At 40.4% G+C, this 27,991-nt stretch overlaps 1 protein-coding gene across 2 annotated transcripts; it reads left to right on the forward strand.

The window, feature by feature from the left end:
* The first annotated feature begins 918 nt into the window (after window positions 1-918).
* LOC108260375 (carotenoid-cleaving dioxygenase, mitochondrial) lies at window positions 919-26,157 on the forward strand. Of its 2 annotated transcripts, none has more exons than XM_017460626.3 (12): window positions 919-1,070; window positions 7,301-7,487; window positions 7,767-7,978; window positions 10,215-10,330; window positions 10,764-10,866; window positions 10,980-11,108; window positions 15,233-15,393; window positions 15,703-15,870; window positions 15,952-16,089; window positions 22,732-22,914; window positions 23,306-23,416; window positions 23,558-26,157. In XM_017460626.3, the coding sequence occupies exons 1-12, from the start codon at window positions 1,043-1,045 to the stop codon at window positions 23,672-23,674; spliced, it is 1,653 nt and encodes a 550-aa protein (XP_017316115.1). In that variant the 5' UTR covers window positions 919-1,042; the 3' UTR covers window positions 23,675-26,157. The 2 variants fall into 2 exon arrangements, with proteins under 2 accessions (XP_017316115.1, XP_047007857.1); XM_047151901.2 differs by lacking the exon at window positions 919-1,070 and adding an exon at window positions 1,092-1,384.
* Window positions 26,158-27,991: the final 1,834 nt, after the last annotated feature.

Raw genomic sequence — 27,991 nt, forward strand, 5'->3', positions numbered from 1 at the left:
AATTAAGCTAACAAAACAAAAAGAAGCAAAAATACATTTCCTTCCCTAGCTAACCCCAAACCAAGAGAAAACACATTAAATACAAATAGTGCCAACTTCCAACTAACCACAATGTACTATTTAAAATAGCTGGTTATTGGTGTGAGTTATTTACAAGATATAGACAAATGAAACAGTCAAACCAAAAGGGGCAAAGCACAAACAAGGTCAACAACAGGTAAAGAGTCATACATGAAGAAATCAGTACACATAAAAATTACATGCAAAGGCAATGATCTGCGTGGGGATGTAGATTGACAATTTTTAAATACACATCTGGAAACGCACTGCCAACTAATCTAAAAGCATGAGGTGGGAGCAAGGCATGTAGAAGTTGTGATCTTCAAATAGCAATCTGGAACATGACGTGTTGCAGTGGAATGAACCTGAAAGAGGTGGAGACAAAAGCCACCCATCCTACCCCTGACAGAGACACACAAGTGGCACACCGCACAGGCAGAACTACAGATGAGGATGTAACAATGCCTCTCTGCAAAAAACAAGGTCCCTGAAGACATGATTTGCCAAGATTGGAGTGGAAGAGCTTGAGTGGCCTGTTTGTAACTTTAGGCTTATCTAATGGAACACCAGTAATTTTAATATAAAAGATCTGTTACTAGTCTCTGTATAAAATAATAAAATATAAAATCGAATGCTATGTCTATTTATTTTTGTATTAAACAAGGTGCAAATTCTGCCATCTAGAGGAAACAGACAACACTTGCTGCCTGTCACAAACAGTTAAATAATGGGAGCTTTATTGGCATTGTGAAAGGCTTTACATATTTACACACATTTACATGCAATTAAAAAAAAAGTTCGATAAAATAATATAGCAATAAGAAGGAAGGGGGAAATTCATAATGATTTGTTTTATTTCCCAAATGTCGCTGAAGATTTTATACATCTCTCTCTCTCTCTCTCTCTCTCTCTCTCCCTCCACAGCCCTACGCACCCGCGCTCGCTTTGCTCTCTCTTCTCTTCTCTTCTATCATCTTTCACCATGTCGCATGTGAAGCCTCATCACGCAGGTAAGATATCACTTCTGTCATGCGTGTCACTTTTCTATGAAAATTAGGCTAGTGACGGTTCAGCTCTGGTCACAACAGCAGTGGTGTGTGTGTGTGAGGGAGTGTGTGTGCGTGTGTGTGTTTGTGTGTGTGTGTGTGTGTGTCAGAGAGAGGGAGAGAGAGAGAGAGAGAGAGAGAGATCACTCGTGCCTTTTTGTTTGTCACATTATATGATACGCACGGTTTGGACGCTTCGCTTTGACGTCGGAATATAAACAACATAAGCCACGTAACTTCCCTAACGAACGACAATGTTGACATCACTGCTTGGAAAGGTGACCACCGGGCTAACTTTGGATAAATTTTCGTTCAGTTTTTAAAAAAAATGTCATGACTAATATATTACACATGAAATCATGACATAATCATAAAATGTACTAATGTAACAAAATAAGCCTAAAGTGTGTTCAGATCATGTACAGATGTATATAATTACATTTATACACGGTGTCAAGTTAACTGGGGGCAATCCTAAAGTACAATAAGTAGAAAAAGGAAAATTGAGAGGCTGTAACAGATGCATGCAAAACTATGGTTAAATGATGCATTGATGGATTTATGTGCAAAAAAACTGTGTTTTGCTGTGACATTTTTCAAAATTTGAAGGAGTTTTTGTACTTTTTTGTGGAAAACTACTTGCATTGGAGAAATTGCATTTGCATGAAATTGTTTACATGTTCTTTTGCAGTGATGTTTGTTGGTAAATGAGACCTTTTAGTTGTACTCATATTCGACAGACGTGAATCGAAGAGGGCTTTCGCTGAATGTGCGTTGTGATGACGTCACATGACGCAACTTGGCCCAAATCTGTGGTAATTTTGAAAAATTGCAAGCTCCCGTGAATATTGTGGAATTTCATTGATTTTGTGTTCATTTCTGCAATCGCAAAATCCGAGAGGGACTGATTGTATGAACATAGTAAACTGAGTAAAGTTGATTTGTAGGACTTCATAAGTATGAAATTATATTATCTTACTCCGCTGCTCTCCTATGGCCAAAATAGGCGCAGTTGAAGGTTAAATGCACGTTTTAACTTTAATTATACATTTTTTTTTACTCTGATATTTAATTCAATATCTGACTCCAATTTATAATAATTGTTAACGTAATTATCTGACTCCAATTTACTAGGTTACCTTCACGTAACTAATTTCAAACAATAACCTTTTAGTTAGTGCTGAAAGTGTTATTTCAGCATTCATTTATACATATAATTTGAACAGCTTTATACTTAGATGACCATTATAATTACCAAATCAGAGACATATACATTTATTAAGTAATAGCATTGTTAGCTCAGAGGTTTGACTTGCAAGAAAAGGCCTGTGCTATTTACTTGTCAGAGGTCATGCAGCTATACCTACAGAATAAATTAGTCATGACAATTTTATAACCTAACGAAACTAGATTTTATGTTCAGCTTCCATTTTGATGCTGATGACAACCCCTTATATGATGTCACATGAATTAAGTCATGTTATTTCTATCAGGAATTCCCACTGCAAGGTCTCAGTTACATTAGTTATGATTTTTATTTTCACAGACCAGAAATCTCCTAATATAAATGCATTTTCCTAATTTTGTTATTACTGCTGTTAGTACTGACAACATTAATGTGGGTGTGAATCTTTGGGGTTGGATGAAAACCTTTCTGGGTATCTCTGGAGTCAGGCTTGCAAACTTTACTGTTAGATCACCTTGAGATCTTTTCTGCTTTAATTATTTTCTTTCTTTTTTAAAATTTTGTTTTATGCATAAATAGCAAATATTGTCACATTGTACATATACTTTTTTTTAATCAAATATTATCACAGTTTACACTTTTTTCATTCACTCATTCTCAATTGTTGCACATTGTGCAACCCCCCCCCCCCCCCCCGTGGGGCATCCTCAAACGGAAGGTGGAGAAGAACAAGGTCTCTAACATCCACCAGCTTTGTGATGTCATCATGGAGGAGTGGAAGAGGACTCCAGTGGCAACCTGTGAAGTTCTGGTGAACTCCATGCCCAAGAGGGTTAAGGCAGTGCTGGAAAAGAATGGTAGCCACACAAAATATTGACACTTTGGGCCCAATTTGGACATTTTCACTTAGGGGTGTACTCACTTTTGTCAGCGGTTTAGACATTAATGGCTGTGTGTTGAGTTATTTTGAGGGGGCTGCAAATTTACACTGTTATACAAGCTGTACACTCACTACTTTACATTGTAGCAAAGTGTCATTTCTTCAGTGTTGTCACATTCAAAGATATAATCAAATATTTACAAAAATGTGAGGGGTGTACTCACTTTTGTGAGATACTGTGTGTGTGTGTGTGTGTGTGTATATATATATATATATATATATATATATATATATATATATATATATATATATATATATATATACCCGATTTGGATATACTTTTCAGAAGTCTGCACTTTGAGCTCATATACATAATTTAACTTCAAATCCAATGTACTGTGGTAGACTGCTAAAATAGCAATACATTTGACGATGTCCAAATACTTATGAACCTGATCTTACACACACTGTTGCATTTGAATATTCTTATAAATAAAATAAGTATAATGATATTATAATCCAATACTATACTGACATCTCTTACTATCAAGCTTTTCTTTGTGGTACCATTTAATCACTCTTTGCATTTAAGATAGTATAATCGAAATATGGAGACCACTACTTTCATGTATTTTTGGATGCACCCTCTTTGATTTTGCATAGGATAACTGGAATCTGCATGTTACAGCATATTACTGTCATGAAATCAGTAAGGGAATGCTGAACTACAGTTCCCAACAACCACTGTTTCATTGTCACATGACCACCTGCACCTGATTCACGTTCCTGGTAATTAGCACTCTTGTATATAGTCACAGTTTGCAATGCACTCTTTGTCTCACGTTTGTCTCACTATACCTTTGTCTATGCTGCCGTATTTTGTCTTTGCCACAGTGTTTTGTTTCCTTGTTGACGAGTGTTTCATATGTTTGTTTTTTATTAAATATTTAAGAATTTGCGCTTGCTTCCGTCTGTACTTTGAACCGTGACAGAACGTGAGACCTAAAACTCAGAAGCAGCAGAAGAACTACGCGACGCTACGCCAGCAGCAGGAGGAGGAGCACCAAGCTGCGCTACGTAAACAGCAGGAGGACATGGAGGAGTCCGGGTACAAGTGGGAACCTGTTGACTGGGCTGATGCCATCTCCCACCGTCCCTCCCCTATTGTTGATCTGGTTCAGCGGACGGAGTCAGTAGAGAACGTGAGTCAGCCTCCCTGCTCATCTGAGGACGCCGCTCAGCCTTTCGGATCAGCTAAGGACGTCGCTCAGTCATCCTGGTTGGCTGAAGACGTTGCTCCATCTCCCAACATACCCAAGTGCTCCCTTCTGTTCGCCAACCCTGCGCACAACGCTGCTATGCTTGCCTGCTCCACTGAGGAACTCGCCCTGCTTTTCTGCACCACTGAGGGCATCGCTCGGTTTTACCGCTCTGCTGAGGAAGGCACTCCGCTTTTCTGCTCAGCTGAGGAAGGCACTCCGCCTTCCTGCTCGGCTGAGGACGTCGCTCCGCCTTCCTGCTCGGCTGAGGACGTCGCTCCGCCTTCCTGCTCGGCTGAGGACGTCGCTCCGCCTTCCTGCTCGGCTGAGGACGTCGCTCCGCCTTCCTGCTCGGCTGAGGACGTCGCTCCGCCTTCCTGCTCGGCTGAGGACGTCGCTCCGCCTTCCTGCTCGGCTGAGGACGTCGCTCCGCTTACCTGTTCCGCTGAGGACGTCGCTCCGCTTACCTGTTCCGCTGAGGACGTCGCTCCGCTTACCTGTTCCGCTGAGGACGTCGCTCCGCTTACCTGTTCCGCTGAGGATGTTGCGTTGGTTTATTGCTCCGCTGAGGACGCTGCTCAGTTTCCTGGTTCAGCTGGGGACATTTTGCCCGGGGGCCAGGACCACCAGAGGGAGGGAGTGTATTTTGGGCGCTCTGGGAGAAGCGCCCTTGGGTGGGGGGGGTTCTGTCATGAAACCAGTAAGGGAACTCTGAACAAGTTCCCAACAGCCACTGCTTCATTGTCACATGATCACCTGCACCTGATTCACATTCCTGGTAATTAGCACTCTTGTATATAGTCACAGGTTGCAATGCACTCTTTGTCTCACATTATCGTCTCACTATACCTTTGTCTATACTGCCGTATTTTGTCTTTGCTACGGTGTTTTGTTTCCTTGTTGACGAGTGTTTCATATGTTTGTTTTTTATTAAATATTTAAGAATTTGCGCTTGCTTCCGTCTGTACTTTGAACCGTGACAGAACGTGAGACCTAAAACTCAGAAGCAGCAGAAGAACTACGCGACGCTACGCCAGCAGCAGGAGGAGGAGCACCAAGCTGCGCTACGTAAACAGCAGGAGGACATGGAGGAGTCCGGGTACAAGTGGGAACCTGTTGACTGGGCTGATGCCATCTCCCACCGTCCCTCCCCTATTGTTGATCTGGTTCAGTGGACGGAGTCAGTAGAGAACGTGAGTCAGCCTCCCTGCTCATCTGAGGACGCCGCTCAGCCTTTCGGATCAGCTAAGGACGTCGCTCAGTCATCCTGGTTGGCTGAAGACGTTGCTCCATCTCCCAACATACCCAAGTGCTCCCTTCTGTTCGCCAACCCTGCGCACAACGCTGCTATGCTTGCCTGCTCCACTGAGGAACTCGCCCTGCTTTTCTGCACCACTGAGGGCATCGCTCAGTTTTACCGCTCTGCCGAGGAAGGCACTCCGCTTTTCTGCTCAGCTGAGGAAGGCACTCCGCCTTCCTGCTCGGCTGAGGACGTCGCTCCGCTTACCTGTTCCGCTGAGGACGTCGCTCCGCTTACCTGTTCCGCTGAGGATGTCGCTCCGCTTACCTGTTCCGCTGAGGACGTCGCTCCGCTTACCTGTTCCGCTGAGGACGTCGCTCCGCTTACCTGTTCCGCTGAGGATGTTGCGTTGGTTTATTGCTCCGCTGAGGACGCTGCTCAGTTTCCTGGTTCAGCTGGGGACATTTTGCCCGGGGGCCAGGACCACCAGAGGGAGGGAGTGTATTTTGGGCGCTCTGGGAGAAGCGCCCTTGGGTGGGGGGGGTTCTGTCATGAAACCAGTAAGGGAACTCTGAACAAGTTCCCAACAGCCACTGCTTCATTGTCACATGATCACCTGCACCTGATTCACATTCCTGGTAATTAGCACTCTTGTATATAGTCACAGGTTGCAATGCACTCTTTGTCTCACATTATCGTCTCACTATACCTTTGTCTATACTGCCGTATTTTGTCTTTGCTACGGTGTTTTGTTTCCTTGTTGTAGAGTGTTTCGTATGTTTGTTTGTTATTAAATATTTAAGAATCTGCGCTTGCTTCCGTCTGTACTTTGAACTGTGACAATTACACGAATGTGGTGAGATGGGGGGTTGCTTTGTTGTCTCCATCAAAAACATACCTCATGCTAGTAAATGTCAGAGAGGAAGCAGTAAAACAAGACAGTAACAAAAAAAAGTTTTTACTTTATTAGTGCTCATTTACATGATTAGTGCCTTCAGTCTGTTTTGATAGCATGAATTGAGTCATGTTTTTTAGTGTCCTGTGCATGTATTTTAAGGATGTTGTTTACTTTAGACTGTTTTGCTGACCTGAGTGGATTGTTGCTTGTGTTTTTAATCTGCCAGAGATACTTTGTAAACCGTGACTTGAGTTAATAATCTAAATAAAAAATATACTATGCAGATTGTATCAGAGTATGAAGGACCTATGGGATTCACAGACATGTCTATAATCAGGTCCAGGTACACAACAGCTTCCAGAATAGCTCACATATAGAAATTCAGTTATTCTTATGTTGTTGTGGTCAGCTGTTCTCTCATGTGCTAAAAGATTATATGCTTTTATAGTGAACTATGGTCCACTAATACAGAAACATTCTCTGTATAGTGGGAAAAAATCCACCTACAAAATCCCTTTTTATATGAACAGAAAAACACTGTTTTGTGTTTTTGAATGGTATTCTGTTTTAAAACAGATTGTAGTACATGCAATATATTTTATTTTATAAAAGATTTTAAAGATTTACTGTATGTGCTGTACTATATGTATATTAAAACAATATTTGTTATTCAGTACAAATCCAGGTCTTTTGATTGACAATTTGTGATGTCAGTCTTCATCTTTTTTCAGCTTTGAACAATAAGCCAAAAAATACCTTCAAGGAACGCCATGGGCTTCAGGACATTTCCCAACTTGTGCAGAGCGTGGAGGAGACCCAAGAGCCCATCCCTACCACCATCAAAGGCACAATACCTACATGGATCCATGGAAATCTTCTTCGTAATGGCCCTGGAAAGTTTGAGTTCGGAAATCAACAGTAAGTGAAGATACACATGAGCTTTTTCTGGTTTATCAGCACCAACCCCCCCCCAAAAAAAAAAAATCATGTACAAACAAACCAAAACAACAACATAGTATTGCACTAGTATTATGTTTCTAGCCTTTAGAAACATTAAGTACACACACACACACACACACACACACACACACACACACACACACCTACACTCACAGTGTTCATTGCTGACCAGATTACTACTCCACACAATCCTCAATATAGCCTGTTTATGACTGACTATTTCCTCTCTATTTTCAGCTTCAACCATTGGTTTGATGGAATGGCCATGATGCACTGCTTTCATATTGCTGAAAGTCAGGTGACCTACAGGAGTCACTTCCTGTGCAGTGACACCTACAAGCAGAACAGTGAGATGAATCGAATCGTGATGTCTGAGTTTGGCACTCTTGCTCTCCCTGACCCATGCAAGAATATCTTCCAGCGCTTCCTATCTCATTTTGAGAGGATGAGTGAGTATAGTCTGCTTACAAATGCAAAGATCTGCACATGCTGTAATTCAGTGAAACTCATCGCAGGCCAGGGATTGGTCTCCCTAGATAGACAGGATAGGATAACTTCTAACAGCCTAGATTGAACAGATTGAATAGCATATTGCTATGCCTCTTGCTCCTTGGGAATAACAATGAAATGCTGGAATGACTTGGGTCTGGAATATGCTCTCATCAGATTCCAGAGCAGATTGGGGACAGATCGTTCATTCCATATATGGGTATCCCATTTGGTCTCTGGAGTGAGGCAGACCCTGACATTCCCACCACCTCCTTGATCTCACTCCACTTGGGAGGAAGGGTATCCTGGGGAGCTAAGTGAGATGTTCTTAGAGTTCACTGGGTGGCTTAGCTGGTTCTTGGCATAGTGCTTAAGTGCTTAAGCCACCTCAGAATTTCTTTAGGCAGAGTCTGTGCAGTAGATATGGCAGATTGGACAGTAGATCTGCCTCTCGAATGCTGATGAACTAGTAGAGTGATGGACTTGTTTTTTTTTTTTGTTTTTGTTTTTGCTAGGTGAAATAGATCCCAAAGGAGCCATATTCACTTTATGGCATATTGGCTAGCTCACATTGATTTGTACATTCCTATTAAAGGTCCCTTCTTCCTTTTCATCTTCATCTGAGGAGCTTTCTTATTTTAAGTCAAAAGTATTCCTGAAAAGTATAATTTGCCATATCCGCTTATGTCGATAAACCTACTGCAGTAGTGTTTTTGAACTAGGAAGTGGAATTTTACTGGGACACAGACAAGCAGAGTGATACACAGTGAAACATCTCAGTGAAATATAAACACGCTTGGAACGCTGTTCAACCAATCAAATGAATGGACAGAAACTAACTGTTTCTGTAAAACAGTAAACAGTCTGTAAACAGTCAATAAATGAAATTGAAATTTAGGCAGCTAGCTGCCTTTATTTATGCCATGTATTCGCTCATTTACATTGGCTTCTTAGTTATAATATCAGTACAATGAGCTAGTTTAGAAATCAAAACGAATATCATACTGGAAAAACTGCAAAGAATTCCCAAATGAAGGTCTGTTTACAGTATACAGGAGAATAAGACACGGAATTTACTACAGAAATGCCATGAGCTTCGAGTGTGTGTTGGAAGGTGCATGTGCATATATGAGGCTTGTCTGTCATGTGCAAAACTGTCAACCACCTCATCAACCACACCCTTTTATTTAACATCAAATAATGCATATGCATTTAGCATGCAGAAAGATATTTTGGGAGATATCAAGGTCAACTGAACTATACAGAACACTATTCCCAAAAATAATTTTTGGAGCTGTAAATTAAAATGTAAGTTTGCATGTCTCACCCAATTAGTACTTCCCTTTTTGCTGTACTGCAACATCAAATTTAAATATATTAGAATGTGATATTTTTCTGCTAATTTTGAAGTGAATCTCTACAGAAATAAAAAGAAATAAAATATTTAGTATATTTATTTTAGAAATAAATATTTATGTCCTCAGAATTAGACTTGGTTTACTGAGGTTAGTGTGGAAGAACCCGAGTGGCCTGCTTAAAGATTTGACTTCAACCCCATGGAACACCTTTGAGATGAATTGGAAAGCCAAATTCCAATTCATCAAGCTTTCTTGCCGGACATCAATGCCCAACTGCTTGTGCTCTTGTGGATGGATGGGCACGGCAACCCTCAAAAATCTAGTGGAAAGCCTTCATAGAAGAGGAGGCTGTTACAGCCTTTAATATGGACCAACTCCATATTAATGCCCATGTTTTTGAATGGGATGTTCAATGATTAGGTGTCCACATACTATTCCCATATGGTGTGTCTGTTCAGTAATGGAGCAGAGAACTTTTTTGAGGCACACTAAGACACTTTTGACATAAGGCCATAGTTCTTATTTAACCCACAAATAGAGAAATGACGGATGAGCTAAGGTATTTCCTCAGCCATTCCACAAACTAAAGACATATGTTTTTCCCTTGTTTATAATATGTGCAGCTCTGCACACTAAAAATTTAAATCACTGTCCTACAAGACTGTTTGCATTAGTGATACATTAGTTTAAACATCATGATTTTTCCATTGCTTTTTTTTTTTTTTACATGGAATAATTGTATTATCTGATTTATTGTTATTCAATATCATGCAGCTCTATGCACCCAAAGAACAGATCAGCTAATTCAGCTAAATGCCCAATTTTCACCCTTCTACAGAGATCTCGGACAACGCTAATGTGAGCTTTGTGAAATACAAAGGTGACTACTATGTCAGCACAGAGACAAACTTTATGCACAAAATTGATCCGGACACTCTAGAAACAAAAGAGAAGGTATGTAACATGGAACATATGTGTCATTTGTTTAATATAAAACTTGTGTCAAACTTTTCACCTAACCCTAAGTATAAAACACACAATTATACGTACAAAAGTCTCAAAAGTCTGAATGTTACACCACATTGAACAGATATGTGCATATTCCCAAAAATAGACAGTCTTGAATAGTTCCACAAATGTTCCTTAAATAAAAATAAATGTAAAACAATTTCTAGCATAACGTTTTTAAAAATATTTGAAAAGTAAAGAAACAATGTCTTGAGTATTTATAATATTATTTTTATTATTATTATTATGTTAAAAAAAACTATTATTGTTTATACTTATATACATATTTTTTATTCACCATATTATGTTCGTAAAAAGGTTTTGATACTGTTTTCTTTTCAATGTTTAATACTACGGTATTTCCACAATAATGTCAAAGGTGGATTGGAGCAAGTTCATTGCTGTTAATGGTGCCACTGCCCACCCCCATGTTGACCGAGATGGTACGGTCTACAACATGGGCAACTCCTACAGCATGAAAGGTAAGATCTTGACACGCATCATTTATACCTATGTATTAGATTTGAGCTCATAACTCATAGTCATAACTCTCCAACTCTCCAAGTCATAACTACCCATTACATGTATTTGGTAGGAGCTTTATACAACATTATCAGCGTGCCTCCAAAGAATGAAGATCCTGACGAAACACTCCATGGGGCAAAGGTGCTGTGTTCCATTTCTCCTGCTGAAAAAAACAAGCCTTCCTATTACCATAGCTTTGGTAAATACAGACACCTGACACATCACAGCTACTCACAGTTGCATTAATGGTTTAACCTGAACACTAAACATCTAAACAGGTCATTAGCATCAATTAACTTGACATCCGATATCCAGGAGTGGACAAATCATCTAGGGGAAAAAAGATTATGTTTCTGGTCTATTGTAGTGAGTTCATTTATGTCTAACCCAAATAAAGAGATGAAAGTTTATTACCTAGCTAATGTTGTTAGCTTTATAATATAATGTTAAACTTTTTTTTTTGATAAATTGTGAGTTTTGCTAGCTTGTTTCTGGACCGATAAAACACAGAATTAATTTTAAAGCATTCTTGTATGGTGGGCTAACTCCTAACTTTTGTTCATCAGTTCACCACTGCTATCATACCTGTATTGTCCATCCAACTTGGAAAATATCATTCAGTCAAGATGGCGCCACATATGGCTGCCTCTGTGTGTTGGTGTACTTTGTTTTGTCTTGTTTTGTTTGTTGTGCTGATACCAGGAGTTCATTCACCAGAGAATAACTCAAGAACATCAGGGCTGCAGTCCCTACAGATTTATTTCCTTCCTTCATCTACACATCTGTAAATTTACTGGACATTCTGATCGAAGGTGCCCTCACCTTTGCGCATGCAGTGAAACACCAGAGGAGGGAGAAGCATGCCGATGCACTCGTGCGTCTCCATGAATGTGGACATTGCACAACGCTGCTGGAATTATTTCTCTCCAAGGTGCATTCACTGTGCAACAAACTGGATGAACTTCAGCTACTGGTGGGAAAAACAGACTTTTCTTCATCTTCTGTCTTGTGCTTCATGGAAACGTGGCTGCATGGACTGATACCGGACTCCGCGCTGCAGCAGGCAGAATTCCAACTCTTCAGAGCGGATCGCCACATGAAACTTTCATGCAAGATGAAGGGTGGCTGGTACAGTGATGTTACAGTGATTAAGCAGTACTGTTCTCCTGATCTTGAGTCATTTTTCATAAACTGCAAGCCCTTCTAGTCCCCATGTGAGTTTGCTTCATTCATACTGGTTGGTGTTTACAATTCACCGCAAGCCAATGTCCAGGAGGCATAGCTTAATGCTCGCCAACCAGATACTGTGCATGGAGCGCACATACCCGGACTCATAACAACTCACAACAAGGGTAACCTCACACATGAACTTCCCACATACAGATATTCTATTACATGCCCGACCAGAGAGGAGAACATTCTGGATCACTGTTACATTACAGTAAGCAGTGCCTATCACACCATCCCACAAGCTACCCTGGGACACTCTAACCATGTCATGGTCCATCTGATTCCTGCATACAGGAAGACGTTAAATCACTCCAAACCTGCTGTGCGGACATTAAAGCAGTGGACCAGGGAAGCTGTGGAGGGTCTTCAGGCATGCATGGACTGTACTGACTGGGATTCAGGACTGCTACTAATAGTCTGGATGAGCAGTTCTCAGCCAGTAACTCTGCTTCTATCTGGAAAGGGCTCAGACAGATCACAAACCGCAAGCCTAAAGCCCCCCACTCTCGTAAGGACTTGCGTCTGGCCAACATCCTGAACGAGTTTTAGTGTCGCTTTGAAAGACAATGAGACAGTCCTGACACCATCCCCCGTGTCACCAGCCATCAGTTTCAACTCCAGCCCACCAGCTTCACCACCTCCACCACCACAGTAGGGACTTGGGCCTCTCCACAGCTGCAAGCCCCAACAACTCCCTCCTCCTACTCCCCCACCATAGGTATGGCTCTTCATCCTGGAGAGAGATGTGAACAGAGTCTTCAAGAGACAGAACCCTCGCAAAGCAGCTGGACCAGACTCTGTCTCTCCATCCACCCTGAAGTACTGTGCTGATCAGCTCTCTCCAGTGTTTACAGACATCTTTAACACCTCACTGGATATATGCCATGTACCAGCCTGCTTCATGACCTCCACTATCATCCCCGTCCCCAAGAAAACCCAGGATCACAGGACTTAGTGACTACAGAGCTGACATCTGTGATAATGAAGTCCTTTGAGTGCCTCAGGCTGTAACACCTCAAATACATCACAGACCCTCTCCTGGATCCCCCTGCAGTTTAACTACAGAGCTAACAGATCTGTAGATGACACGATTAACATGACCCTCCATGTCATCCTCCAGCACCTCGGAAAACATGTCTCTGACTCCCAGACCACCGGTACTGGTTCCCCCAAGGCGTGTTCTTTCTCCTCTACTCTTCTCTCATTACACCAACAGCTTCACCTCCAGTCACCAGTCTATCCAACTACTAAAGTTTGTGGATGACACCACCCTCATTTGGCTCATCTCTAAGAGGGATGAATCTGCCTACAGGTGGGAGATTGCGCATCTGGTGATCTGGTGTAATCAGAACAACCTGGAGCTCAGTGATGTGAAAACAGTGGAGATGGTGGTAGACTTTAGGAAGAACACAGCCTCACCCACCCCCATCATCCTGTGTGAATCCCCAGTCAATTCTGTGGACTCCTTCCAATTACTGGGAACCATCATCACCCAGGACCTCAAGTGGGAGCTGAACATTAGCTCTCTGATTTAAAAAAGTGCACCAGGGGATGTATTTCGTGCAGCAGCTGAAGAAGTTCAACCTACCAAAGACAATGGTGGTGCACTTCTACACCTCCATCATTGAGTCCATACTCACCTCCTCTATCATCATCTGGTACACTGCTGCCACTTCCAAGTACAAGGGCAGACTGCAGAGGTGTCATTCGCTATGCTGAGAATGTTGTTGTTACTGCCACCCCTTCATGACCTGTACACTTCCAGGACCCTGAAGCGAGCAGTTAAGATTGTAGCTGACCCCTCTCACCCTGGACACAAACTTTTCGCGGCAGTTCCCTCCTGCAGGCAGCTGCATTCAATCAAGACCAAAACCTCACACCACAAAAACAGTTTCTTTCCATCCCTAACTGGCCTCATTTCCAAAACCCAGGACCCAGGATGGTCTCTTATCTGCCTCCATGGAAATTGTTACATTAACGATAAACACCACATTGTTGTTTCATATGTGTTACATTAACACACACAAATCAACTCACTCATGACTGCTATACTGCCCCTTCTTACTTCAAACTGTGAGCATTTGCATTGACCCACTTTTGCACATCCTGCACTAATGTACAGTGAATGTCTCTCCTAAATCTTTCTATTTTTCTATTTATGCTCATAATTTTCATAGCTTTTTTATTTGTTAATTTTTTTTGCTTCTCATTTTCTCTGTTTTACTTTCTCACCTTGTAAATGTTTCTTATTAATATTATTTAATTTATTGTATTTTACTGTTATTGTTAAGCACCAGTACACCAAGACAAAATCCTTATACATGTAAGCCCATGGTACTTGGTAATAAAGGTGATTCTGATTCTGAAGCTAATAACAGTTCAAAGCATGGGTTAGACTAATGCCTTTTACCAGTTAATCACACCTGCTAATCATCACTGCGACTCAGCCTTTTCAATCACTAACAAATTCTGACTTTTCTGATCCACATTTCTATGAAGCTCCACAAGGAAAAAATTATTCTGCTTAATTTTCTGTTCCACTTTTTTAAAAATAAAAGATAAATAAATAGCCACGTGCAGATTGAGAAACATTTGTGTGTTCAAGCCAAAAGATTTCAAGAAGGTTTTCAAACTTGAATTTACAGGCACCAAATCCAGTTGGGAAGTCAAAGAGGATACAGTCCCATTGATGTTTCTTTGGACCATTGCAGGTCATTATTAAAAAACAACAATTCTCCACTACTATTGTAGGTAAAACCTATAGTAACTTATCCCATGGCCCCATGATACAAATGTTTCCCAGCTATGAAAATGTGGCACAACTTTAGGGAAATGGTTGGTGTATAGTTCATGTGCATTCTTGATTCTTAGAGTCCATATGGATAGAGACACAATAATGTCGTTGGTTATTCTCAGGAATTGTCTTGATGGGAAAGTCTCTGGCATGACAAAGCACTTTCCATGATTAAAATGGTGAAACATGACTGTTAGTCTTTAAAGTTTTAATTTCAGCTTTGTATTGTATTTGTACAGGTCACTGATGAAACATTCAATATAGATGCAAAATGTGTAATATTCTGTTTTTCTTCCCAGCCATGTCGGAGAACTATGTGGTGTTCATTGAACAGCCAATAAAGATGGACCTATTTAAGATAGTGACATCTAGAATGAGGGGGAAAAGCATAAATGACTGTATCTACTGGGACCCAAAACAAGAGACTGTCTTCCATGTTGTAAACAAACATACTGGGAAGGTGACACCAAAGAGCCTCCTTAACATCCAAGCTAAAACCCATATTAAAGTAAAAAAAAATTAGCATTTTGATAATAATGTTGAGCTATGTCATACTTTTAATTCTTAGATTTATCTCTTGGCTTATTTTATACAAAGTATTATACCCACTGTAACATTAACTCATACAGTTACTAACCAATATGCATTTGATACTGGTTATGATTGCAGAATATGCAGAAATGCAGTATACATGATGATACTAGACACTTTAATTTGTACAGTCAAATTCTTGTAATTCACTTACAGAAATTTCCCTGGTTTTTAACAGGTGAGTGCAGTGAAGTATCACACCAAGGCTCTATCCACCTTTCACCAGATCAATGCATTTGAGGAGGATGGCTTCCTCATAGTGGATATGTGCTGCTCAGATGATGGCCAGGCCCTTAAAATCTACTTTCTTCAGAACTTACGCAAGTCAGGAGAAGCATTGGATGAGGTTAGTAATGCTATCTTTTCCATTGTTGTTCACTTTTGTGAAATAGTATGAGTGATGTCTGTTTTTTGTTTTTTTTCTCAGGTGTACAACAACTTATCCATGTCATTTCCTCGCCGCTTTGTTCTGCCTCTATACATTACCAATGATACTCCACTGAACCAGAACCTGAACACACGGACAAACAGCTCTGCTTCCGCAGTCTGCCTCAGCAAAGATAAGGTGGGCTACTGATGGAGCAGACTATGTTTGCAGTAATATAAGTAATCAACAGCAAATCTTTAATATCAGTAACTTGTAGAAGTGATCATTTTGTTTACATCATTTATTTACTTCAATTATATATGCAGAGAGTGACACTCTCTTGTTAATTATTCCTCATGCGTACTTTTCAGCACTTTTATTAGAAAACTAAATAATTACTGACAAAAAAAAGACACTTTTCCATTCTGATCAGTCTGTTCATGATTGGGGTCACTGACACAGTTGTGGGTCAAAGGATACAACAACACAAACAGCCTATAAATACACTTCATTATTAACCTCACGCATGTGTAACCATTCACTGATTACCTGGTCTTTCTTGGTGAATCCTTCTCCAATTTCACAGCTGGCACATCACCAGGCCCTCACTGCCACATATGTCCAGTAATTGACTCAGGTCAAGGAGCTGACTCCCCCTCTCTGACAGGATCGGAAACACTAGTAATGGGTCGTGTTCTGAATAGACATCTAATATGCTCTGGTGCTTTCACCCAACAATAATTCAAAAGTGGAGAACCCTGTGGAGGTTTACAGGACCACTTCTATTGGAAAAAACAGGAGTTTGACCCATTTAACTCAATTCTAAGAATCCTAGTGCCCTTAAAAATCATATTTTAAGCATTTGATTAAATAATTTGTCCAACCCAATCATCTGGGTATGGTAAACGCTAATGCAAAACGATTTTATCCCTAATAATTCATAAATTTGTGAAATAAAGGAAGTGCCCTGCTCAGTCAGAATCTCTTTCAGGATTCAGGAGATCACTTAGAGGAATGCTTCTTCAGCACTGCATGCTGAGATTTGGTGAAGAGGCATTGCTTCTGGGTATTGGGCTGTGTTATTAACCAGAACGAACAAACAAGCAATATTAACATCTAATGTAATGGCCCGACAAGGTCTATGCCATGATTCCATTGATTAATGGACAGAGGCACAATTGTGCTTTTGGTATGGCCAGAGGGTTCACCATATGAAGTTGATGACGCACACCACCTGTGTACATGCTGTGGATGCCCAGCCAACAGAAATAGGCCAATGCATGGTCTAGTGCAGGGGTGTCCAAACTCGGTCCTGGAGAGCCATTGTCCTGCAGAGTTTAGCTTCAACTTGTCTCCACACCTGCCTAAAAGTTTCTAGTATGCCTAGCAAGACCTTGATTAGCCGTTTCAGATTTAATTGGGTTTAGGAGCTAAACTGTGCCTTGTTTTGCCTTGACCTACCCCACAGTGAGATTATGATATATATATATATATATATATATATATATATATATATATATATATATATATATATATATATATATATATATATATATATATATATATAGAGAGAGAGAGAGAGAGAGAGAGAGAGAGAGAGATAGAAGGATAGAAGTGCTTGAAAGTTTGTGAACCTTTTAGAATTTTCTATAGTTCTGCATAAATATGACCTAAAACTTCATCAGATTTTCACACAAGTCTCAAAAATAGACAAAGAGAACCCAGTGAAACAAATGAGACAAAAATATTATATCTGATCATTTAGGAAAATGATATAATATTACACAAACTCACAAACTTTCAAACACCACTGTAGATCAGTGCATTTCAAACATTGTCAACAGAATAAACATTGTAAACAACAATAAAAATGAATAGGAATATACTGTATTGTATGGAGTGAATATGAGAAAAATAAATAAAAAAAAGAAAAATGAATATAAGTAAAGTGGCAGTGCATATGGATATAAATAGTGGATAGAGATAAAATTCAACTATCATCCGCTGAATTTATCTAAGGACTGTCTCAGTGCAAAATAGTGCCCCAACACACTGATGAGCTGTTGTACAGTATGATCGCTGTTGGTATAAACAACCTCTTGTGCTGTTACTTTCTACAGCAGAGCTGAATGAGTCTCCTTCTAAAGGAGCTTCGTTGTTTAAACAGTAGGTCATGGAGGGGATGCTGTTTATTGTCCAGAATGGCTATGAGTTTGAGTGTCCTCCTTTCCACCACCAAGTCAAACTCATCCAGAGAGCCTCCCAAGACCAAGCCAGCCTTCTTGAACAGTTTATTGAAGTTTTTTTGCATCTCCAGCTCTGATGCTGCCTCCCCAGCATACTGCTCTACTCGTTTACTTAAACTTAGAGGGAACTGCCACACATGGAAGAACTGCACATGCGTAAATCACATCATGCACATGAACCTTAGGTCACCCAGAAGTGTTAAGTTCATAAATCAAAATATCACATCACCTCCCCTTTAAGATTAAGGACAACTGAAAAACACTTGTTGCATTGCTGGTTATTGACTTATAACATAACATTACTATTAATAATAGTAATACATAATATTAATAATAATATTGTTTCTATCATACCATATTTTTTTGTTTTGTTTTTGTTTTACTTAACTTCATTATGACCATATACAGTCCATTACTGATATAAATTAATACTCAGTCTTTATGGTGCTTTGGTAGCTTGCTAATCAGTCTTAAGTGCCTTAAACTTATAGAACTCAAAACGGGGGGCTCAGAAAGTAATGCAGGCTCACATAGACCCTGCATGTCAGTTTGCACTGATTCTTGGTCATTGGCTATGGCAAGTTGAGTTGACTCTTCTTCAGGATACTGATGCTGAATATCCAAAGAGGAACGTAACCTCAGTTTATCTCCATGACCTCTGTATACAGTATGAGATGACTAGTCCTGTACTTTATATATCACTGGTTGTATTTAAGATGCCATTCTGCTTCACAAAAGCTTATAACTCATCAGATGTGAATGTGGTGGCATTATCAGACACTATTTATTCAGGTAACCTGTATGCAGAAAATGCAGTCTTTTCAGCCTAAGATAGGTCGCTTGTGACATGATTTGTGACATGCGGAAAACTTCTATTCATTTTGAATGTGCATCCACCTGGATCATGAACATGCTATTCAGAAATGGTCCAGCAAAGTCTTTGTGTGACCTTTTCCAACACTCACCTGGTAACTCCCATGGATGCAATGGGACCTGCCTCTGCATCCTCTGTTCCAGCTGGCAGGTTTCACACTCCTTGCTGATTGCCTCAACATCCGCGTCAACTTTCGGCCACCACACATATTTACGTATTATTGTGTTCATTTTAACAATGCCCAGATGCCCTGAATGAATTTCTTTCAGGACAGTTCTTCTGAGTTTGAACTGAATGACCAGTCTGGTGCCTCATAACACACAGCCCTATTCCACTGACAACTCGTCTCTCTTTACATAGTAACTCTCAGTTCATCTGCAACCTCACTAGGCTAACCCTCAAAAATGTATCTGGAAACATTTGAGAGCTCTCTATTAGTTCTAGTCACTCTGGCCACTTGCGTAACATTCAGAGGTGCTCCCTGTAGGTGGCCATTCAGGAGAGCATGTGTGCTGACACTGCTTCTATTCCAACATCACTGGGCAGTGGGACCTATGACAATCCATCCGCATAATTGTGATCCTCTGACTTAATGGTAAACTATGTGATAGTCGTATGCTGACAGTATGCTGAGCAAACTTTTGGTCTTTTATGATCCGCCACGATTACTTTTATCAAAAGGTGCAGACTATTTGTTGGTACCTCGAATAGTGATGGCTACAGCAGGGGGAAGAGCTTTCTCTTACTAAGCCCCACAGTTATGGAACAACCTTCCAATTAGTGTTCGGGACTTAGAGACAGTCTCAGTGTTTAAGTCCAGGCTAAAACGTATTTGTTTAGTCAAGATTTTTGTAAATAGTTTTTATTCTTAGTTATAAGGAGCAGATCTAGAGGGCTCACAGGCAAAGAGTGTTGGGGTGAACTGGTATTTTTGGATCCCAATTTCATGCATTCACCCAGGTTTGTTGATGGTGGAGTGGCTGGCTGCCTTATATCCCAGGGAGCTCTCATGTGTGTGTTCCCTTCTGGCTCTCCCTTTTAGTTATGCTGTTATAGCTAGTCTTGCTATGGAACTATTATGATCCAAAGTACATTGTCCTTACCCATGACCCCACATGGTGCAGCCTAAAGATCATTGAGATTACCGAGGATGGTACCACTTAAAAACCATAAGATAGCTTTGGACCTCAATTCATATGAACATTATGCTATGGCTATGGCTAGGACTACAATTGCCACACAGTTTTGCACTCAAGTCTCCATCATTGAACAGTGGATAAGTTCAACAAAACAGACTTCATGTAAAAAGTGTAATGGATTTTCCTGGTTACACAATTGTACTATTTGACCATGTAGTATAAGCACATTTATATTAGGGATTTATTTATAATCACACTATCCGTTGTTACCCAAATGAGGTTTCTTCATATCGTTGCAAGGAGTATTTCCTTGCCACAGTCGCCTCTGGCTTGGTCATTAGGGATACATTCATACATTTAAAATCTATATCCTGAATTTATATATTTCTGTAGAGCTGCTTTGGAACATTGTTAACAATGTCCATTGTTAAAAGTGCTATACAAATAAAATTGCATTGATAAATAATGGCCCACCACTGGATGTGTGCGACAGCCATAGTTGGAAGGCACTTGTGCTCCCCAAACAGTGTCACTAGGAGTCTATGATCTGTTATTAAATTGAACTGTTTGCCCCAGAGATACTGATGGCACTTTTTGAACCCAAATATGAGACTCATAGCTTAGTTTTCAAATTGCGAGTACTTTTTCTCTGTGGGAGACAGAGTATGGGAAGCATAAGCGATTGGGTGTTCCTCCCCATTTGGCATGATGTGCTGAATGACTGCTCCAATTCCATAATTAGATGCATCACAAGTTAGCGTTAAAGGCAAACATGGATCATAATGAACTAATACCTTGTCACTGCTCAGTAGTTCTTTACATCTGTTGAATGCCCTCCTGTTCTGCCTTGTTCGAGCGCCAAACAGCCTGTAGAGTGGTGCTAACACTGATGTGGCACAAAACGTCTGTAATAATTGACTAAACCAAATGTGAAAGCCCTAAGCTCTTTCACATTTGTGGGTGCTGGTGCTTCATGTATGTCCCTGACCTTATCCTTTGCAAGATAAACACCCTTCCCATCCAGCACATAGCCCAAATACTCAATCTGTGCTTGTCCCCACTCACACTTTGACTTTATCACTCTCTGCCCATTGTCTTGCAGACAATGTAAGACTTTGGAAAGGTTAGTCAGATGCTCCTGTTCATCTTTGCCCGTGATGAGCAGCTCATCTAAATTTACAATCACATCGAGGTCTTTCATCATATTTTCCACAATCTGCTGGAAAATGGAGGGCGTGGAAGTTATTCCAAAAGATAAGCGGTTAAATACTGACAGGCCCTTGAGCGTGTTAATAGTTTTTGTGAATAATCCAACACTTTGAGAACAAAATTCCCCAAAAACAAATCGGTAGTATTTTGATATTTCACCTTCTACAGTGCACAATATAATTAAAAGATTCAAGGAATCTGGTCAAATCTCAGTGTGTAAAAGTCACAGTCAAAACCAAATCTGAATGCACATGAGCTCAGATCCCTCAGTTGTCACAGTCTTTAAAACCGTCATGAGTCTGTAATGGATATCCTGACATGGGCTCGGGAATACTTTGGTAAACCTTTGTTAGTGAACACCATTCGCAGCTGCATCCACAGATGCAAGTTAAGACTTTAATATGCAAAGCATAGTACCATACATCAACAATATCCAGAAGTGCTGCTGACTTCTCTGGGCTCGGTCTCATCTGAGATGGATAGTAGCACAGTGCAATTGTGTCTTGTAATCTGACGAGTAAACCTTGCAAATAGTTTTTGGACAAAACAGTCATCGTGTTCTCTGGGCCAAAGAGGAAAAGGACCATCCAAGCTGTTATCAGCGTCAGGTCCAAAAGCCAATGTCTGTCATGGTGTAGGAGTGGGTCAGTGACCATGGCATGGGTACCTTGCACATCTGTGTGGGCATTATTACTGCAGAAAGATATGTACACATTTTGGAGCAACATATGCTGCCATCCAGAGCAAGACAAACAAGCACATGGTTGCATAAGCAGAGTGTGAGGGTGTTAGCATGGCCTCCCTGCAGTCCTGACCTGTCTCCGATTGAGAAAGTGTGGCGCATTATGAAGCACAAAATAAGGCAATGAAGTACAGTTGAAGAAATGCATAATGGATGAATGGGGGAAAATTCCACTTGCTAAGCTTAACCAACTGGTGTCTTCAGTGCCCACAATCTTAATAAGTGTTATTAAAAGAAAAGGTGATGTTACACAGTGGTAAACAGGCGCCTGTCCCAATTTTTTGTAGTGTGTTGCAGTCATCAGATTTGAAATGAGTGTATATTTTCAAAAATAAATTAAATTCACAAAGTAAAACATCAAATAATGTGTTAGTAATGTGTTTTCAATATAGTACAGGGTGAATTGCAGTTTGAAATGACTTTTTTTTTTTTTTTTTTTTAATTTTCCATATTGTCTGAACTTTTTCGGAATTGGGGTTGTACATTTCATTATTAACCACTCACTCACTACTTACTCATTCTGTGTCTCTCATTCACTGCTGATGCTTGACCAAGTCCACACTGCCAAAAATTTGTTTTTGACGTTATAATGTTGTCGCATCTCTTATATAATTCTACATTACCTACCAGGTGTTCTGCATGTCCGAAGATCTGCATGACAATGAACTGTTGGATTATGGGGGGTTGGAATTTCCTCACATTCACTACGACAGGTGCAACACCAAACCATACCGCTATTTCTATGGCTGTGGCTTTGGCCACCTTGTGGGAGACTCGCTGATCAAGATGGACCTGGAGACTAAAAAGCTCAAGGTATGCTCATACCAGGGATGTAATTCATAACTTTTCAGAGGTTAATTTTGATATTACAGGAAGGAAATAATGTTACATTGAATCTATTGTTATTAGGGCTATGACTGTATGGTCATAGTCTAAAATATTTTATAGTTAGTATGAAATATGGAATTTTGAGACTATAGTGGTATAGAAAATATTACAAAAACCTTTACTATATTTACATCCAGTGGATATATATTGCAAGGTTTCTAAAACAGCATACATTTTATTGTATTGGTAATGAATTATGAAATTTACATTTGTATATTAAATAATTCATTACCAGTTGTATATTTATGACACATTTTTATGCTGTTTCATCCCACTTATAACTGTGCATCTGTCTGTTTTTGTGTTCAATGGTTAGGCATGGTATCAGTCAGGCCTCTATCCATCTGAGCCTGTGTTCGTCCCCTCACCTAATGCAGAGGAAGAAGATGATGGAGCCATCCTATCTGTTGTAATCACACCCACTGAGGTATGACAATGTGGAAGTGCTTATTAGTTTTTAAATTGTCAAATTATAGACACATTCAACTAAATATCTAACAGTTTACATTTCTTGATCATTAGTGAGTGTACTTTCTGAAAGTATCTCTTTTTTTGGGGGGGGGGTTAGGATAAAGGTACATTCCTGCTGGTTCTGGATGCTAAGACGTTTGAGGAACTAGGAAGAGCTGAAGTGCCTGTTAACATTCCATACGGCTTCCATGGGACGTTCAGCTCCTCAGTATAGAACAAATTTCATCCAATGCCACCACAAGAAACTCTGGCGAAGTTTATAAGTTTATCTTTTCACTTAAAAGACTTTTTTGTTTTGTTTTGTTTTGTTTTGCTGTTGGCTAGCATGGTTTGGATCCACTTGACCCTTGGAGCAGGTGTGTCAAACTGAAATTCTGGGCCATGTCAGCATTTTTGTCAGCCTTTGAAAGGTCATAAACTAATGCTATTCATTTAAAAAATATATATATATATTATATATTATTATCTATGAATGAATATCTATAACCTAGGCTCTGAAACGACAGTTTACTAGGGTGTTTATTGGGGAAAAAAGGTCTAACAGAAACTATTAAACTGTATGTATAACATTGTTTTGCACTGCACTGTACATAGCTGCACTGTGATGACATTCATAAAAGGTCTACAAATTTATCATTATTAGTTCATATTTAACCACCTAAACATCAAATATATAAGATCTCATGTTCCCATATTACTAAGATGTTATTTCATTTGAATCATTTTAGTAAAACTGCCATAAATATAAATTTACCCTATTAAAAGAATAAGATTGGTTGCTTTGAATTATTAAAAATAAGTTCATGCCATCACCACTTGCTGAAATTTTAAATTTAACTTAAAATTGAACTTGCCAGACTTTGCAACTAAATTATACATACCACACTGTGATTTTTTTTAGTATACACTATTATGGCCAAAACTATGTGCACAACTGACCATCACACCAATATGTGCTTGAGGACCATCCCATTCCAGATGTAGTCTCCTTTTGCTTTTATAACAGCCTCCACTGTTCTGGTGAGGCTTCCACTACATTTCAGAACATGGTTGTGGAGTTTTGTGCTCATTCAGCATCAAGAGCATTAATGAAGTCAGCCAGTGATGTTCGTGAGAGCAGGCCTGGGGTGCAATCAGTGTTACAGTTCATCCAAAAGGTGTTCAGTGGGGTTGAGGTCAGGGTTCTCTGGGTTTTCCTTGGCAAACCATAAATTTTTGTGTATGCTTTGTGCATGGGGCACTGTCAACCTGGAACAGGTTTGGGCCTCAATTCAAGTGTGCTACAGATCTGCTGTGACTGCTAGATGGTGTGATAATGCTGAGCAGTATTGTACAAGGGACCATTTCACTATAATTTTTTTGAGGTAGGGGCAGGGGGCCTTTAATTGCCTTAGAGGGTAGGGGCACTGCGACTCAATAAAAAGTTACAAAATCAAAGTTACTCTTACTGACAACCTTTATCCTATGATGAACATTTTTTGCAGTGGATTCTTCCAGGATGATTCCTCTATAAGCCACAAGGTACGGGAACTCAGTAAATCCTTTGATTATTAATTTATTATGTAAATTATATGCTACAGCCATTGCTGTCAGAGATTCTAAACCAAATGATCATCTATGGGAGATTCGGGACTAAAATATTAGACATCAAGAAACATTGAAATGTTCGAGTCTCCTTCCATAAACATTAAATAAACATTTAGCTTTCACAAACTCCTACCACACAGTTTTGTGTGTATCTTACTGCATGCACTCACATAGGGGAAAAAAAAAGATGCAATAGAATATGGCTAGCAATATTATATGAATAAAAACCCAATTTTAATCAGCATACTGTTTGATAACTTCATTAACAGGTGCCCAGTGCCATCTGCTGGCAGTTCTGCTTCTGTAACTTTTCCTGCATCTGTAAAGTATTCTGAACATCGTCTCCAATGTTTCTATAAATAAAAATTGCTTGTTGGGAATTTTTAAAAAATAGGTTTAGATTTCATAGATTTTCAAAGTCTTTGAGGATAAACTGCAGACAAACTTTTATACATAGAAGTGCCAGTGTTGTTTCACTCAGTTTTATTGGCCGTAGTTGATAGACAGGCTGTAAAACACTGTGTTAGGTGTGAGTCCTTACTTTGAATTATCTGCAGCAATTTCATGGCAAAAAGACAAAAATAAACTTTGTCCTGAGTGTATGATACACATCAGGATAAACATTATACAGACAGTTTGAGATCTTGTCCACTAGGAGGCAGTATGCCTTCACAGCAGCTAGATGTGGGTAATTGTAATGAGATTGACAACAGAATGCAACCACTTTGGACTCTGGGTAGTCACCTAGCATCTTTTTAGACCCAGTTGTTAATTACTATTCATTTATTTCTTTGTATAAATCTAGGCATTATCTGCTCTGCTTTAGCAATGAGAGCTTAAATTTCTATAATCCCTGCACATCAGATAGCACCATGAGAGGCAGATTGATAAACATACAGGCCCTGATTTATAAGATCTAAAATAATGAGTGCTAATTTGCATGCACAATCAGATAAATTGTACAAGCAAATAGTGTGTGTGTGTTACAGGTGTTCTATTTCATTCCTCCTGACTGCCAGAGACAGTGCTTAAGCACTAATGGATTATTGCAGCACCAGCTAGATAGATCGAGAGAATATACCAACAAAGTTACATGGTGACGTAGGCTGAGCTTCAAGGATAATAACCAAATTAGCTCAGCATTCAGCCTCTTTCGCTTTCTTGCTTTACCATGATAAGTGATTTTTTCACATTGTTTAGTGCAGCTTACAGAGCAGCTAAGTATATCCCCCTCAAGCTGTGACAGCACGCTCCTGGGTTTTCATAACATCTAAGAGATGCTGTCACAGACCCATGCTGCCCATGTCATAGAGATGGCTCCATCTCGGAGTTGGACCCCAGTTCGGAGGTGGGCCTTGTGAGGTCAGAGAATGTTGTGTGTCTGTTGTGCAGCTGGTGCCCCCCCACATAGAAAAAAGTGAATTCTCTTCTGAGATGTCAGGCATAAGGTGTCTGCTTCAATCTCTTCAACCAGAAGGGTTTGCCTCTCCTGCGGCTATAACACAAGTGGATCAGGGTGGTGCCAGTAGCAGAATTGAGGATGAGTCTCCTAATTCTCCTTTTCTTTCCTGTCAGCTTGACTTGGATGTGCACTCTACAAGTGTTTCTGAATTGTTTCATGACAACAGTGAAACTGTGGATGGCACTGTACAACCTTCCCTGGGATTCGCTTCAGTCATCAAGGCAGACTCCGTCCCCTTCAGATGATGCTGTCGCCATTTACCAGAAGGCGGTTTCTTGTCTAGGGCTGGACAAGCTGCCTGCCCAACCAGCACAATCCAATGCTTTTTTAGACAGCTCTCACCCAGAGATTCCTTTGCTATGCGACCATGCAAAGATTTCATGGCCAAGTTCTCAAGCAGTCAAAGACTGTTCATACACTGGCGTCTATGGCTGACACAGATTCTATTGAAGTGGGCTGAGCTCCTGAAATTTGTTGCAGCCCTAGTGGTTTTGCCCACCAAGCTTTTACGGGGCAACATGCGATGCCCCAGTGCCCAATGTGGTTGCACAGACTTGCTCTGGAAGAAAGCATACAACTGCCTACATAACCAGTGCAGAGAATACAGTCTGTCAGTCTCACTACTTTCAGAACATTGGAGTCAGCGAAGTTTGATCCCTCAGTCTCTCGGTTCCTGCAGATGGCACTTCTGACCATGGGCCATGTGACCTGCAAGCTGGGTATACTTTCCACAACACTCCTGGCAGGGCGCCACCAAGTGTGGTTTGCTCAGGCAGAATTGCCTGAAAACTGTAAAAGGATCCTGTGGGACCTTCCTCTCATTCCCGGGCACCTCTTTGGGCCTACTGGTACGGTGCTGCTGGAAAAGCAGGTGAAATTATCGGAGGCTAATCGCCAGCTAACACAGGTGCAGCTCAATACTGTCTTCAAAGTGCCACCAGTTCAATCTCACCATCATTATACGACACAAGACCATCACTTCCACCAGCATCATACTCTGCAACCTAAGAGCTCACAGGGGCACCGGATGGCAGAGGATCCTAGAGGTTTCCAACCTCCTCAGCAGCAGCCAGTGGGTCCATGCCAGCACCCTCCCACAGCCACCAAAGATTGCACCCTTAAATCCTGAGGTGCTTGGGCTGGCCGTTGATTGTTTTTAATGCAACACCTACAGTATTGGAGAAATTAATTTGTGTATCTCTGGGTTTTGACCACCATGAGCATGGGTAATGCCCTGCAGTTTTGATGCCAGTCCCACAAGTTCTCAAGGATTGATCAGGGATGAAGCTCATTCAGTCGCTCTCTCCCAGGAAATCTGTTCTCTGTTGAAGAAGGGAGCAATAGAAAAGGTACACCCCCTCGTTCAGAGGGACAGTTTTTATTCAACTTATTTTCCTGTTCCAAAAGAGACAGTGGTTTTCATCCAGTTCTTTATTCAAAGCATTTAAACCTGTTTCTGAAGACTCTGAAGAATGTTACGCA

This window comes from Ictalurus punctatus, chromosome 28, assembly GCF_001660625.3.
Source record: "Ictalurus punctatus breed USDA103 chromosome 28, Coco_2.0, whole genome shotgun sequence".
Taxonomy (NCBI): Eukaryota; Metazoa; Chordata; class Actinopteri; order Siluriformes; family Ictaluridae; genus Ictalurus; species Ictalurus punctatus.

What these genes read in the sequence shown, in the direction of transcription:
- LOC108260375 (XM_017460626.3), top strand. Translation starts at nt 1,043, where the DNA reads ATGTCGCATGTGAAGCCTCATCACGCAG. An exon ending in TGGAGACTAAAAAGCTCAAG is followed by an intron (nt 22,915 to 23,305) that starts GTATGCTCATAC and finishes TTCAATGGTTAG; the next exon opens with GCATGGTATCAGTCAGGCCT. An exon ending in TTGTAATCACACCCACTGAG is followed by an intron (nt 23,417 to 23,557) that starts GTATGACAATGT and finishes GGGGGGGGTTAG; the next exon opens with GATAAAGGTACATTCCTGCT.